At 45.2% G+C, this 17,105-nt stretch overlaps 1 protein-coding gene across 3 annotated transcripts in view; it reads right to left on the bottom strand.

The window, feature by feature from the left end:
* LOC147748685 (A.superbus venom factor 1-like) overlaps positions 1 to 17,105 on the bottom strand; it is a 1,068,833-nt gene that overhangs the window by 980,450 nt on the left and 71,278 nt on the right. For all 3 annotated transcript variants that reach the window (XM_086963563.1, XM_086963565.1, XM_086963569.1), the window contains exons 5-7: positions 11,050 to 11,141; positions 7,285 to 7,367; positions 6,041 to 6,128 (exon numbers count right to left, since the gene is read on the bottom strand). In XM_086963563.1, the coding sequence (XP_086819689.1) occupies positions 6,041 to 6,128; positions 7,285 to 7,367; positions 11,050 to 11,141 (263 nt within the window). The remainder of the gene's footprint in view (positions 1 to 6,040; positions 6,129 to 7,284; positions 7,368 to 11,049; positions 11,142 to 17,105) is intronic.

Here is a 17,105-nt window from a genome sequence, read left to right as displayed (position 1 = left end):
CAGGTTGAGTGTCTTAAATTGCTAAATGGTTACTTGTATCAGTACTGGCATCCCCTTCTTGTTGTTATAGATACTGGCTCAGCCATACTGATTAGAGCCACCCCTTTGTAGTTTTCTGATGAATGAAATGCCGGCTCGGTGCCTATTGGCTGTTGCCGCTGATCGGCCTGCCCTGTGTAGTGCTACCAGAAAATTCAAGACACACTCCTCGTGACCCCACTTGACCTCCCCTGCCGGACCCAAAAATGCACAATAGGAACAAAACGCTCCTTCGTATGCCTTCCATGTCCTGGGGGCTATGCTTGCTGCCACGAGGTCTTGTAATCCGGGGCACCGAGTAGCCAGAGTGCTTCGGGAAATGGTGCCGCCGCTAGGTCCGCGGAAGGTAGATAACCCCTGAAAGCCTGCATGTGTGAACGAGAGAGTGCATCAGCCGCCTTTTTCAGTACACCTGGCACATGCTTCGCCCTGAAATGTACGTTTAATCTCATGCAAAGGAGTACAATTTCCTTCAGTAATCTCAGTATCCACTTGCAGCGTGCTGCCTGACTATTTATACATTCAGCAACAGTCATATTGTCGGACCAGAACACCACAGAGCGATCTCTAAACTCATCTGGCCATGCCATCAGAGCCACAAGAATGGGGAACAACTCGAGAAACCCAATGTTACCTGTGAGACTGCTGGTGTGCCACCACGTCGGCCATGTTTGCGCCGACCATCGATTACCAAAGATGGCGCCAAATCCGACGCTCCCCGCCGAGTCGGTCCACAAACCCAGCTCGTCCGAGGACGCTGGTGTTTTGTTCCACACCACTCGACCGTTGAAATCCGCCAGAAATGCCAACCATATGTGCATGTCCTGGCGAACTTCTGCAGACAGTCTCGTGCAATGGTGTCCTTCCTTGAGACCGACCATGGCTTGTGCAATAGAGCGGGAATAGGGGCGGGCCACTGGTATCACTCGGAGGGCAAAGTTAAGCTGGCCCACTGCTTGTTGTAGCTGATGGAGCGTGACTTTTTCTTTGCTGATGCACAATTCCAAAGAAGCCCTGAACTTCGCTACCTTCCCCACCGGCAAACGGAAACATCCCTCCACAGAATCGAGCTCAATGCCTAGAAACTCGAGTGAAGTCGATGGTCCAACCGTCTTACCTGGTGCCAATGGCACCCCGAATCGCTCCATGAGAGTGCAAAATTCTCGTAACGCCTGCGCACACTGAGTGTCGCCGGCTGCCCCCAAGAACAAGAAATCGTCTAGGTAATGCATAACCTGGGTATGGCCAGTGGCCTTGGTGAACGCCCATTGCAGAAAAGAACTGAACTTCTCAAAATAAGCACAAGAAATGGAGCAACCCATTGGCATACATCTATCCATGTAGTAACGTCCTTGAAAAACAAAGCCTAACAGATGCTGATCCTGTGGGTGTACCGGGAGCAACCGGAACGCTGACTCGATATCTGACTTTGCCATCAGCGCTCCGGGCCCCAGGCGATTCAACATGGCGACGGCATCGTCGAAGGATGCGTATCGCACCGAACAAACTCCTGGGTCAATTGCATCATTCACTGAAAGACCCCTCGGAGCTGACAAGTTATGGATCAGCCTAAATTCCCCCGGGTCTTTCTTGGGGACTACTCCCAATGGGGAACAGATAAAATTAGGTACTGGCGGGTGCCTGAATGGGCCAGGAACTCGTCCCAGGGCAACCTCCTTTGCAATCTTCTTTTCTACCACCACGCTGGTTCCTACACAGTGACTCCCCGCGAAAATCCCCCGCCGGGATGTGGAAACCATACAAGAAGCCGTTCCTCAACACCCCAGCGGAGACATGATCAGGGTATTCATTTAGCCAGGGGATCATTGCCATGATATCAATGGGGGAAGGTGGCGGTACGCCATGGTCCCCATCAGACCTGCTTGGCCCCCCCTCTACCCCCTGTATCACCATTCTTGGCTCTGCACGAACTCTCGGGGTGCGAAGAATTTCCGCAGCCTGCACACTCATGCCTAAACTTACATGTCCCCTGAGGTCTCGTGCACTTGCCCCTGTTAAAATTCCAACAGACCCCTTTCCTACCCCCATTCCCTCCATTCCTCGGTTGGTGGTCACCATTGGGGCTCGCTCAAAAGGGCGCCGCTGGCTGACGGCGGGAAGGCCCGGACCCATTCCCGCCAAGCGACGACGACTTTGTTGCGCCCGGCAGGAGCTGTTTCTGCCAAGATATCGAGTCGAGACAATCCCACGGCAGAGATGAATCGAACTCCTTGGCCTTACGAAACTTCATATCATAACCTATCCATTCATCACCTTCATATGTCTTAAAAAAATCCATTATTCGTGCCTGGTAGCAGGACAATTCGGTCAAAACCTGGGGCTTACGCTCCCCAATAATTGCAGTAAACATCGCAAAGGCCCTGGCCCAATTAGAGATTGTCTCATCAACCCTGAAACCCGCCATCTTTGCTCGCCATACACTCGGGTGCCACAAGTCTTTTTGTGTCTTAACATATTCCATCTCGCAGTGGTCGGTCAACAGGGAAAACATATTAACGTACTTATCAGCCCAAATCATCTCTTTTGTGGCCAGCGGTATATGCTTGATTACCTTTTCCCGTCTTGAGGGCAAAGACCCCTCCCTTGCCATTGGCAATGCATGCTTACCCGGCTCCATTGCTGTTCCCGCCGTTTTTCCCACACCAACTGCCGGTCCTCCTGGGGTCACCTGTGGGGGGACACAAGGGAGATTCGCCTTCGCGGCATCTCGCGACTGCCGCAACTGCTCTATTAGTAACTTGGCCTCCTCGGCCGTGTCTGTCGGTGCCGTAGCACCCCCTGATTTTTTACCAAGCCATGCGGCCAACTGGGCGGCCAACTCGGGAGGCATGTCTTCCTCGCTGGCGGGCGTAACAACAACCGGAATCGGTTGTTTGCCATGTCCTTTACTTGCCATGTCCTTTATCAGCATTCGAAGCATCTGGTCAGTCCCAGACTTCTTTCCGACCTTCTTGCCAGGCATCGTTCAACGGATATCCGATCCTTGTTTGCTCAACACGGTCCTGAACCCTAAGGCCGAAGTTCTGAAAGAGAAACGCACAAGATTACAAGTTTTCAAAATTGCTCCTTGTTCCGTCGAGGGCTCACGTGCAACGAGGGGTGCAGTTTCCTAGCACAGGAACAAGAGGATGCTTCTTCTGATTGCTGCTCCTTTTATTCCTCTTCGGGAGGGCGTGTACCCTCCTCCGGTGCGCCTACGGGGCGTGGCCAACGGTGTAGGTGTCTAGGACAACCCCTCTTGGGCGGGAAAAGGCGCGCTCCGGCTACGCCGCTTCAGGCATACCAGCCGTGACACGCCCCCCGCACAAAAATGGTTTCCCGGGAGGATCCGGGCCCCCGACCATACGTTCGGGGGGACCGAGTGGTCGCCCCTTTCCATGAATTTTGCAAATCAGCGGTTCGCAAATTCGCGCAAAATCGCCAAACAAATCTGTGAATTCGCGAATTTCCCCGGATTTTTTTGCAATTTTGCACTGTACTTAATTGGAGTAGTTTCTACTGGCTAATCAGTAAGTGCTACCTCGTTGGGTAAATGTATAGTGCTTTTCCTGCACTACAGCTGCGTAGGGCTGGAAGAGGTGCCTCCATTGACCATGTGTGCGTAACTTTGCCATTGCACCAAAGGGTGCCGGGGTAACTCGAGTGAGCTGTCCATCATAGTGTGTAAAGGGCGGGAAGACGGTGCACACCGCTAGTGTATGTGGGGGAGCAAACAGGGGGGGGCTTATTTGCGAGTTCACATGCCTCTTGTGTGTATAAAAGGTCAGGCACAGATCAGAGTAGCAGATGAGGAGAAAGAAGCTACTGGTTACAGGAACTGCACGGGGATTGCACTCGTGAAAGTTAAGGATGCAAAGGTCTCCATCAAGCATCATAGCTAATTTTCGACTGTAGATATAGGGAGAAAGCACACCTGCCCAGCCTCGACAAAGCGCACGATTTGTTGGGGCTGATTGGCTTTGCCATCACACCGAAGGGCGCCGGGGTCCCTCGAGTGAGCTGTCCATCATAGTGGGTAAAGGGCGGGAAGACGGTGCACACCGCTAGTGTGTGTAGGGGGGGCAAAAGGGGGGGGGCTTCTTTGTGAGTTCACATTCCTCTTGTGTGTATAAAAGGTCAGGCACCGCTCAGAGCAGCAGATGGGGAGAAAGAAGCTACTGGTTACAGGAACTGCACGGGGATTGCACTTGTGAAAGTCAAGGATGCAAAGGCCTCCATCAAGCATCATAACTAATTTTCGACTGTAGATATGGGGAGAAAGCACACCTGCCCAGCCTCGACAAAGCGCACTATTTTTGGGGGCTGATTAACTTTGCCATCGCGCCGAAGGGCGCCGGAGTCCCTCGAGTGAGCTGTCCATCATAGTGTGTAAAGGGCGGGAAGACGGTGCACACCGCTAGTGTATGTGGGGGAGCAAACAGGGGGGGGGGGGCTTATTTGCGAGTTCACATGCCTCTTGTGTGTATAAAAGGTCAGGCACATATCAGAGCAGCAGATGAGGAGAAAGAAGCTACTGGTTACAGGAACTGCACGGGGATTGCACTCGTGAAAGTTAAGGATGCAAAGGTCTCCATCAAGCATCATAGCTAATTTTCGACTGTAGATATAGGGAGAAAGCACACCTGCCCAGCCTCGACAAAGCGCACGATTTGTTGGGGCTGATTAACTTTGCCATCACGCCGAAGGGCGCCGGGGTCCCTCGAGTGAGCTGTCCATCATAGTGGGTAAAGGGCGGGAAAGCGGTGCAAACCGCTAGTGTGTGGGGGGGGTAAACGGGGGGGCTTCTTTGCAGGTTTACATGCCTCTTGTGTGTATAAAAGGTCAAGCATGGATCAGAGCAGCAGATGGGGAGAAAGAAGCTCCTGGTCACAGGAACTGCATTGGGATTGCACTCGTGAAAGTCAAGGATGCAAAGGCCTCATTCAAGCATCATAGCTTATTTTCGACGGTAGATATGGGGAGAAAGCACACCTGCCCAGCCTCGACAAAGCGCATGATTTTTCGGGGCTGATTAAGGAGTTACTGAATTTGACCTTCAACTCGGGCACCTGCTTTATCTATATCTTTTCACAGAGCCTCGTTGTCTACTTTTAACTATTCTCTGACCCTGCTTCGAGGGTCAGAGCAGGGTCAGAGAATAGTTGCAAGTAGGCAACAAGGCGCCGCTCAGGAAGCACTTACAGGGTTACAGCAGGTGCCCAAGTTGAAGTTAATTTCTTTGTAACCATTTTGTAAATGGTTACAAAGAAATTAGCTTCAACTTGGGCACCTGCTGTAACCCTGTAAGTGTTTCCTGAGCAAAATTTGTCCCGCTCGTGAATTCGCAGATTTTGCCGCGATTTCCCACGATTCGCGGATTGCGAAATCGCGGAAAATCAGCAAATTCCGCGACAGAACGAATTTTCCACCCATACTTAATATACATGCTAATGCTCCAGTAGGACTTTGATAACAGACCAGGTAATAATGGAAATTCTTCAGTAGAACTTTGAGAACAAGCAAGAATTGTTGGGATTTTTTTTCAAAAGGGTTGAGTAAATATTTCATATTGCATAGAAAAAAAATATCTGTGGTAATGCAAGAATTTTCCAGATCGGGGGAGGCAATCCTTCAGTACACACTGTGGACTACGTCACACAAGATGCTCTCATTCTTCAGTGAGTTGCTGATCTTATTTTTGTATGTTGTGCTTACAAAGGTCAAAAGCAGCAACGGTGGTGTTGTGAATAAAAACACTTAAATAGTGTGCAAAGATTTTACAGAATATATCATCTTCCTGTCTCCCTCAGCATCCTGAACCGCGGGCATTTCCTTGTCTGGCCCTTGGTGAAAAGTCATAAAAACTAATTTAATACAATTAACTGGGAAATGTGCCAGGCTCTTACTTGCCAGTGTCGAACAGGCAAGAACAACAAAGACATATGTAACAAATAAGGGGTTTCGGAAACAAGCTTTCTCTTTTTTTCTGTCAAGAATTTACCTTGCTGTGATGTCCACAATCACTTCATCATCATCAACATAGAAAAAGGGAGACCTTGGTTTTATGGAAACTTCAAAACTGGGCAGCACTACAGGAGGAACAGAAGATAAAGTTTAATACATGCCATTTCTTGGGAGTAAATCTCCTAAGTAGAGAAAGAAGTCGACATGGTGAAGGTTTGCATTAAATAATAAAGAAAAGCATTAATTATTGTGATATAAAAAGGGCCTGGGAATAGTTGAGCTTAATTGTTTGGGTAAAGGGTTAGAGTTGAAATGAGGGTTTGGGTTATGGATTTGGGTTATTATAAGGGATCAGTTTAGGATCAGAGTTTAAGGCCAGGGGTATAGGTAGGATAAATGGAAGGACAAGGGATAATACGGGATGTACGTCGTTACAACGCATACTTTTACAACGCCTACCGTTACAACGCATTTTTTACAATGCAACATCCATTACAACGCATGCCATTACAACAAAATCTTTGAAACTACATTTACAACGCATACCATTACAACGCATACCATTACATTGCATGTATGGTAAGTATTGGATAGTGTAGGGGTAAAAATTACTATTCTAACTCCAGGGGATGCAACAGTAGGGTAAGTGTTGGATAGTGTAGGGGTTAAAATTACTATTCTAACTCCAGGGGGTGCAACAGTAGGTAAGTATTGGATAGTGTAGGGGTAAAAATTACTATTCTAACTCCAGGGGGTGCAATAGTAGGGTAAGTGTTGGATAGTATAGGTATGCGTTGTAATGGTATGCGTTGTAATGACTGCGTTGTAAAGGTATGCGTTGTAGTGGTATGCGTTGTAGTGATATGCGTTGTAATGGTTGCGTTGTAATGGCATGCGTTGCAATGGATGTTGCGTTGTAAAGTTTTGTTGTAAAGGCAGTGCGTTGTAAAAGTTGCGTTGTAAGTGTTGTTTCCCGATAATACGTGATGACAAAATGACATTTGTCTGTGTTATTTGTCACAACCTAGAAGTACCAACTCTTAGGATTTGGTGAGGACTAGACAAAGGTCAGATATATATTAACATATAAACTTTAGAATCTTATGTGGGTCACGAGTGCACTTTCTTTTCGACCTCACTCAATGTACTCTGTATTCACTGGCTAATACATGGTAACTCTGACTTTTTGCCCCATCTTTTATGCACCTACATTTTGCAACTCTGCTTTTTTTTCCACACAATCATTGTGACATTTAAAAGGATATCACAGGGTGTTCCTACCGTACTCTTTGACTTCAAACTGGGTGGTATAGTTCTTCAGAGGGGAATCTTCAAACCGGGCTATAATTGTCCAGGTCCCGAGGCTGGAAAGAAGAATTGTGAGTATTACAGCTGCCTTAATTTTTATATAGGAATTCAGATTCATTATCACACATCGCCCAAGTGAGAGAGCTGAGTTGTATCATGTTTATTGTATTGAATTGGAGTTGTATTGATATGTGGCTTCAAAATCCTGACGATACGCTGAAGCGCCTTGGTGGAAGTGATGATACTTTGTAAGGCTGTGATTAACTGGAAGAATGCTGGATTGCACTCTTGCCTATATGGGAAGGGTGATTGTGTTGGGCATTATGACCATAGCATGCGCTTAATATGTCATCTGTCAGCATAGAAAACCTTGGGGCATATTATCAAGGGGGTTTATCTCCGCTTTTTTGGCTTTAAAAGCCAAGAAAGTGGAGATAAAATTATCTCCATATCACCTAGCTGTCGCTAACACCAGTTAGCGACAGCTAGTAGGAGATAGCGACCATCTTGGGCCCCACTTTGCATGTCAGAGAAATGTATCACTAATGACATGCAAAGTGGGCGTGCCAAGATGTTAGCGACTGGAAACAGTCGCTAACATCGCTATCTCCTATTACCAACTTTTGGAGATATTCGCGCTTAGCGCAAATATCTCCAAAAGCTAACACCTGCCCTGAGCAGTTCTTAGCCATGTTATCCAATGCAAGGTGGATAACATGGCTAAGAGCATGAGCTTGGTAATGCATGAATATCGCTGACTTTTCAGCGATATTCATGCATTGCAGGCGATTTTTATCGCATTTGCGATAAACCTTGGTAATACCAAGGTTTATCTGCGATAAAAATCGGCGATACATTTTTTTCTCTAACCAAGCAATAGCGATAATTATCTCTATTGCTTGGTAATATGCCCCCAAGAGACAGAAGGCGCAATCAATGCATCACTGTTGTGGCCTGTTGAATTTATCAGGTTGGGTGGCCCGGGAAAGAACTGTCTTAGTCTCAATAGTGATAAGTAGCCGATTTAGTGCATGTGTCATCAAGATGTGTCAGTCTTAATAGCAGGGTTAGTGAGTTTCTGTATGTATGCATGGTCTGATGAGATCAAGCGCAGGGATGTGTCCAAATAGAAATTTACTAGCATAATTGGGTTGAAATTCATCAATTTGCGGTTTATGATATCATTACATTTCAAATGTGTTGCTATTATTCCTCACACAATTATCTTGTTTTACTTTAAAATTCATGCACAGAAAATGTAATTAGGCAGGGTGTAAGTTCATCAAATAGTCTACAAATTAAATTATCAAAAAGTCCATGTTTTTATGGTTTCACTATTTAAAAACTGAAAATGTAATGACATTTGGACAGTTTGCAGTGCGTTTTCCTGACATTTTCAGAAGCAAGGTTGGCCAATTTCTCACGCTAGTTTAATAAAACCTGAATCTTCTGGTAATGCAAAGAGCCCCATCACCCACCATGCTCCAAATGAACATCCACAGAGGCTCCTGAATGTGTGTCCGGTGAGAGCCAGGTTACGATTATGCTTCAATCGAGCATGCCCTCCTCAAAATTTAAGGAGAAGAAAGAACCCGTTTATGGGAAAGCAAGACCAGGACATGGTTAGAGGGAGGAGTGACCATGCCTCGGAGAAGTTATTTGAAGCTACACGTGGATCAAAGATTAGCAGCATATGGTTGCATGAGTGTGTTGCTGCCTTTCCACTCTGCCACTGATTAAGCCTGCAGTCGAAGGTTGGAGCTGGCAAATTCTTGCTAATCCTGGTCTGCAAAAATGGAACGGATTGCTTTTGAGTGTGAGGTTATAAAAAAGAAAAAAATAATAATTTAAGGAAATGCTTGAATCAGTGTGTGCCACAGCAATAACTATGGGCATATTCTATTCATTTTTTATTAGCTTAGCTGTGTCTTTGCAGAAAAGCACAACCCATAGAGAACTCAGGGGCATATTTACAATAGAAGTGACGGACCGTGGTGTTAGCCTTCTTGGCATACACCGCACCCCGCCCCTTCCAAAACACAGGGCGGCATCATATTTACAACAATATGGTGCAGCCACTCGTTTCCCCCTGTGCTGGCACTAAATTTAGCTGCCTAACGCCAATACAGGCACCCTTGCACCAAGGACAAGAGTGTCTGTGTTGCAGGGGAAGAATGTTTATGTGCAAGAAGGTGTCCCTTCCTCCACATAAACAATCTATAAATGGTGTTTTGTAACTTCTATGTGTGCTGCTTAATGTAGCACACAAAGAAGTTGCAAACCGTCCTTTAAAATGATTGTTTATGTGCAGGAAGGGACACATTCCTGCACATAAACAATCAATGGTGTTTTGCTGTCTCCATAAGGATAAATTAAACATTTCTCCACGTTTCGCCATGTTAAGACCCGGTTTTCCCTCGTATTAATTTTGGCGCTGCCCCATATTTAGGCCACCCTTGTAAATATGGGGCAGCGTCAAAATCAATAGGTGTTGTGGTGGAACACCCATCAGAACACCCATTACCCTCCGCTTTCACGCTAAGTTTAGCGTGAAAGGGTACCTTATTTGCAAGGCATCGTTAAGACACATCAAGTGGCTTAACGCAGCCTTGTAAATAAGGTGAAGACCCTATCGCCACCACAACATCATGAAAAGTGACGTTGTGGTGACGATAGGGGCTTGTAAATATGCCCCTCAGTCTATGGACACGATTTCTGTTATTGGAAGATTTATAGGTGCGGGAGACGATGTGTATGACATTGTAGGTGGTTGCCTGGTTATTTGAGCAGAAGTTATGGCCTGTCCTCTCTTTGCGGGTTCCCTTTTTATTGCTAAATGGAACACAGAAGAGGAACCCGATTGTTCCACTCCTTTCAAGAAAAAGAAATAACCATTATGGGGGGTCTTAGAATGGGGCTCAGGATAACTTGTGAGGGCCATATTAAACAACTTGGCCCAGGGGTGCAACAGGTTGTTGTGCTTGCTTTTTGCATCATGGCACTTTGGTAGCATCAAAGGTTGCAGATGCAGCATAAATTGTGCCTTCTATATAATGGATAATGCCGGCTTCACCCCAAAAGGGCATTACTTCATCGTCATGGGGAGTGGCCCATGTAAATGAGGTAACTTATTTTCCCATGCACCTTAATTAAAAGTGTATTTGCAGTCGTAGTGGGAGGTGCCAGATTATTGACCCGGTGCTAGGTGGTGATGAGGTAGTGTACTTATTGTTGAAGCCCCACAAAGGACAATGTTTTTAGGTATTTATTGTTATATCATGAAATTTCAGGGTGATTGTTCTAAATTTGGGTAAACCTGCATGTGGATACCCTCTGTTTTTTATTTTCTGTATGTTGATACAACTTTTATGATTTCTTTTAAATCAAAATAAAGTTTTTTGACTGACTGACTACTAGCTGCAAATTCCTTACCTTAGAATTTAACAGGCATCAAACTAGATCCGGAGAGAAAAGAAGGAATCTGCAGCTAGATATTGTCGCTACCAGATAATGTGTTACTGAAGGTAAGTAACTTGTTCTTCTCTACGTTCAAGTGCTCTGTCTCAGTTTTAGCCCTATGCACCCAAAAAAGGCAACGCCAGTTTCCCTGATCTGTATTCAATGCAGGAAGGATAGGGCATTTACTGCAATTGGTGATGCTTGTTACATAGCTCAACACTTAGCTCTGTATCTTTAGTTTTATTGACCTCCTTTGGAGACAGTTAGAGGTACACTTACTTGATTATTTCAGGTAATATGTGGGTCGTTGAGAATATGCCGCCACTGTTTGGAACGATCAGGTCGTGTTTAACAATGATGCCTTCCGGGGTCTGGGGAGAAAGAAGTCATACACATTAAGAGAAGCTGCGACAGTGGTGTCAAAAGACAGCGTTTTTAAAACTGCTGTTTTGGCGGTGCAAGTTGACCCCGATAACCTTATGGATGAATGGTCTTTGATCCGTTTGGATTTTTCTGCAATGTTTGTACAGCAGACTGTCAATTCCTCTTTAAGACTATACCTTTTTGGTTGTCACAGAATAATGGTCAGGTAGGTCAGCTCTCTCCATGGCCCTCCTCCTTGAGAATGAAGGCCATGTAGGCAGCTGATCACTAGGTCTGCGCAAAGCTTTGGACACATTTTCTATATCTTGTGGTATTAGGGATACCACCCAAAACATAGGGGCCATGCTTTTATTTCTGTGAAAAGAGGACTACTGAGTGATAATACAGACCTCAAAGACACTTCCCCCATTTTATTGGAGTATCCTCGGATTAAAGAGCAAAAACAGCCTGTCGACTTGAGCAGATTAATAGACCTTTACATTTCTAAAAGTGTGAATGGAGAATCAGCCATTATTTATCAGATTCTTTGATGATCTTCTGAAAATTAGACTGTGATCCTAATTACCAGTGGTCTGGTAATTATGGGGGATTTATCTCACCGACTAAAATCCATCTCAATTGAGTGGGGATTTATTGGTGTGATATATACTACCCCGTTGTGAGATTTTTAGGAATAACATGCAGATTTTGGTGCTTACTGCACCAAAGCACCGAAATCCACATCGTTAGTAAATATTGGGCATTCCCCCCTATAACTATTTCTGGTTTGACCTGCCTGTGTTCAACACAAAACTCATAATTTTGATATGTGTGGTAACAGCCGTTCTCCACATATCATAATTAACCATGCACTCATACAGCAGTTCTCCACATATCATAATTAACCATGCACTCATAAGGAGGAGTCTGTATGTCTTATCTTGAGTTTATTTAACCAGAGCTTTTGGCTATTTTGATGAAAGTAGTCACTTTGTTTTTAGAGCTCTTTTTTCCTGATAGAGTGGGAGAGGAATGCAGTCCTATTTTTATGGCAACACGTTCAGTGAATATCAAACGAAGGGGCATATTTACACGAGAATGGCGGAGCGCAGCATTAAGCCATGACTGCTAATGCCACGCTCCGCCATTCTGAAAATGCAGGGATGCACCATATTTACAATGATACTGTGCACCTCTCCATTTTCCCTAGTACTGGCGATAAATTCAGCTACCTAGCGCCAATGCAGGCATCCTTGCACCAAAGTGCAAGGGTGCCCGCACATAGGGAGTGATTGTTTATGTGCAGCAAGGTGTCCCCTTCCTGCACATAAACAATCACTAATGGTGATTTGTAGCTCCTATGTGTGCTGAAGTGTGTAGCACACATAGAAGTTGCAAATCATCATTTTTTAAATGATTATTTATTTTCAGGAAGGGACACCTTCCTGCACATAAACAATCATTCGTGGTGCTTTGTTGTTTCTATGTGTGCTGCACAATGCAGCACACATAAAAATAGCAAGAATGAGGAGAAATGAATAATTTCTCCTCGTTTCGCCATGTTAAGCCAGGTTTTTTTTGTCTTAATTTTAGCACTGCCCTATATTTACGCCACCCTTGTAGATAGGGGGCAGTATCAAAAATCAATGGGTGTTGTGGTGGAACGCTCACTACAACACCTATTGCCAGCCCCTTTTATGCTAAGTGCTGAGTGAAAGAGGTCCTTATTTACAAGGCTGCATTAAGCCACGTTAAGTGGCTTAACGCTGCCTTGTAAATAAAGGGAAGGGTTTATTGCCACAGAAACATCATAAAAAGTGTTGTTCCTGTTGCAATAAACTCTTGTAAATATTCCGTGAAGTGTGCTAAGACCTGCAAGGGTCAGTTTTTAAGTCGAGCATTCAATACCTATTGTAATTTGTTATGTTGAGTTAAAGCCATCCCCCAGCTTTTGATTTGTTTGTTTCAGTGTCCTTCAAAAAAAGATCCTTGCTTGCCAGTGGTCAGTCCTGCCTCTTTGTCCCTCCTTCCTCCCATGCAACAGGGACTAAGTACTGTCTCATCACACTACAGTTCTTTTTTCTGTTCTCTGGGGACTACTTTATTTATTTTTTTCCTGCGCTGTTTCTGTTTGTCTCAGTGTAGTTTCGGCACCATAGCTGAATACATTTAAATACAGTTTTCCTCCTAATTCCACGGTTGTATTAGGGGTACTTTTTTCGCCATGCCTCCCTCTTCGTGGTTATATTTTTTAGGCTTTTAGCAATTTTCGCTATTGACCGCAATTTGGGCTTTTTTAGTAGTATGTTAGTTTGGGTTTGGGCTTTGTTTTACAGAGGATTGTGCTTATTATTTCTGTAATATAGTGGCCAGCTAGTAATGTCACTTTGTGATTTGGTATATTACCTCTCATAACATGTGGGCTCTCCTTTGTTAGAGGTTGTTGCTCTATCCCGTGTGGTACCAAGAATATTTTTGATTGCGCACGTTTCCAGGCATAGCGAGGTTCCTCCTGCGTGATGTTGGCAGCCGGGGGTAGAAAGCTGTTGTCTGCAGATATATCCGACTTCTAAATTGTAATGCTGGTTCATCAATTCATAAATGTGTGATTTACATTCAATCTGCGAGGCGTGCGGCCGGCAGAAGGTTTTATACGGTACTGGACGAGCATTGTCAAGTTTCCAAGCTTGTGGAAACAAAGACAGTTCAGTTTGCAACACCAAAGATAATTTTGGGACAATCTCTTTGTTCAATGATTGAAAGTGTGTGCCTGAAAATAATTGCTGTACAATGAATGCAGAGTTTCTAATTACTGACGCTAACAACCACAATCATTGGAAGTTTTGTTTACGGAATATACTTGATCAGGCAACTCAAGCATTCCCTCCAAATGCCTCCTTACATTAAATGTGCCCTGCCTCCATGTAAGTGAAATATCAGTTTGCGGGACATATAGTGGAGAACGTAGTAGTCTCAAAATAGAAATATGCTGTGGTGGACTCTTTTTTCACCACTGATGGCCCGCAATATACATGGAGAACTATCAGGGGTGATGCACGTGCAGGATGGGTACAGTAGACTTGGTGGGTGGTAAGAGAAAGTACCATGGGGCATTCATACAACATTATTAGCATGGGCGTAGCTTCAGGGGGGTGGTATTTGGGGTGTTACGCCCCCTAATACATATATTTTCAGGCAAATAATTGGGTACAGAGACTCTCCCTGTTCTCTGCAGGAGAAAGAGGCCGCAAGCTCCCCCTGGTTTTACAGAATTAGGAGAATGTCCTGGTGCATTGTGGTGTAGGAAAAACCTCACTGGGGCCCCCAAAGACGGAAATATATTTCATTTCCAGCGTAAATCGCGACACAAGCAGTCCTTGGAGCTACACAATATTGTTCTGTAAAAACAGCTGTAGCATATATATGCATAGCTAGCTACGGCTGTTTGTACAGAAAAATTATTGACAGTGGCTGGATCCAAGGACTGCTTGTGTCGTGATTTAGTGCTGGAAATAAATGTTTCCATCTTTGAAACAATAATATGTCTACTGGCTGGCTCCGCACATCGATGCCCTGTCCACCTGGGTCCCTGCAAAACCTCATCTTCAAAGAGCAGGGTACTTCTCTGGGCACCCAAAATGGGGGGGGGGGGCGGCTGAGCACTTTGCCAGGGCCGGTTTTGGTTCCCAGTCCGGCCCTGCTTGTTAGTCCCTCCTTGGTACCGCCTTGTCTGCAATTGTTACCTCCCATAACGACTGGACCTTTTACGGGTTGTGTTACATGTTCTGCTATATAAGTTAGTGAGCACTATTTTCTTTAATGCTGTCACACTATTCCACCCACAACACTTGCAAAAGCGACACCTATTACATGGCAAATACTTGCTTCCAAAGTTGTAAGTATGTACATATCCACTGAGATGCTGTTTTTTTGTGATCGTTAATAGGGTGCCCACTTCCATGACCGCTTTACTTGTTAGTCGTCCCCTTTCGGTTTCACAAAGGAGTCCAATGTTGCATGCTCCTATTTACCTTCTGCGCAGAGGGCTATTTAGCCTTCCTCCTGACATTTCTTAATCACTTGGCAACATACACAGTCAGTGGGGCAGGTGCAGTTAGCACACAACGAGGCCTACAGAGAGCTGCGGAGTAGTAGTGCAAGGGTATCAAACCCACCTCCTCTTGAGTGCACACGCACCACTATCGGCTTGTGACTTCCCCAGCCAGCATAAACCTGCACGGAGACACTTCGCCACCACCCTTCGTAAGTGGACTGAGCTACCAGTGCACCAACTTTTGAAATATCATGTCAAAAGTAGGACCTAAAGAGAACACATGATTTTAAAGTACTGCCGCAGACGATGACTGCACATGACGCACGGCATACAGTGATCACTCTTCCAGTATCTTCTCCAAGACTAATGCACATGCGCAGTGAGAGAGTGTACACAAGCATCAGCCTTGTGCAGGGACAGTGACAGACTGCGATCACATGCATCAGACTTGTGCACTCACAGTGAACTGCACATGTACTGGAATTTGGAGTTGAGGCAGAGTGAATGACTGGGATGTTTGCCATCTGCCGTGATATGAACGGTGACTATAAGACTGTCTGCTTAAGCCAAATTGCAGGTTCATTACAGTCTGCAGTTGGTTGATGATTACATTGAGCCTCAAACATCTCATTACCAGTGTTTCTGACTGACGGGGGGGATGCACACTTGTTCCTGCTGCATCAGTCCCCTTACAGGGGCTTCCTGGGAGGTGAGTAAGAAATGCCTGATAAACGTGCCTCCAAAATGGGTCTCCGTCCCTCCAGTCCTCTCCCCTCCCTCTCCTGGGTTTGCGGTCCTTGCTTCATACCCCTAATGAGGAGCAAGACTACATAAAGTAATATGCCCCCAAGTCTTTTTAGGTTGAGCCTGTTCAGCGCATGCGCTGCTCTGCGAGGCATGCTGTATTTGAGTATGGACTTGGAGCTCCGCCCATATTTTTCATTGGTTTGTGTCATTGTTCCTTGTAAATGATGGGTTCTGATTAATTAATAGGCTTTATAGTCCCACCTTAGTAGAGCCATGTCCTAATTTGTAACCTCTCATGAGGACTGGCCCTTTTACTTCAGTTGGTACACCGTATGTCTTATTTAGTCTGTAAGCAAAATATTCTTTAATGCATTTCTCCTACTGCAGACATGACATACTTTCCTGCAACTTGTAGCATGTCATGCGGGCTTTTACTTTCCAAGCAGCCTATGACAAGGGCCGTCGAGGTCTTGCATTTACAAGAGTTTGAGGCGCTATTGGCATTGTAAATGACAATGCCTTTTATTTATGTTTTAATTATCTATACAAATAAATAAAAGGGGTTGTCCTTTACAATTCCAATAGCTTAAACTCTCTCAAATGCGAGAACCATTGCATTGCAAATGCTTGTTCAAGTTGAGGCATACCAATTCTGCTATTCCGCATTGATGAACTATTTTACTTTTCAATATTGAAGGCTTTCTTTTGAATCCCGGTTATTCTTAATGGAGCAGCCCAGTTTCCAACAAGCCAGCTTTGGATATAAATACTCTTGTTTATAAGAGAGCACCCTATGCTCCCCAAAGGTACTCCCAATGTCCCTTATTCTAATGCTTATTCATAAAACAGGAGTTCCTTTGTAAAATTCAAAGATTCACTATTTCAAAGGATCTCTTTTATAGTTGCTTTAAAAAATGAAAGGACCAGGATTGAGATTCACAATAAGAAAGACATAGGGCCTGATTCCGACTTTAGTTGTGCTGAAGCAGGGCCGCCATGATGCCACCCTGCTCCTGTACCACCAAAGCCGTACTGACACTGCCCGCCAGATAACGACTTTTAAAGTCACTGGCAGGCGGTTCTTTGGTGGTCCCACGGTGGTGCCTATGAAATAGGCACCACAATGGGAACATCAAAGGCAGTACCTGCACGGCATGGACTGGTGCAGTCC

Source organism: Lissotriton vulgaris, chromosome 1_1, assembly GCF_964263255.1.
Source record: "Lissotriton vulgaris chromosome 1_1, aLisVul1.2, whole genome shotgun sequence".
Lineage (NCBI taxonomy): Eukaryota > Metazoa > Chordata > Amphibia > Caudata > Salamandridae > Lissotriton > Lissotriton vulgaris.
The sequence above is the reverse complement of the archived record's forward strand: the minus strand, read 5'-3'. Positions and strand labels throughout refer to the sequence as shown.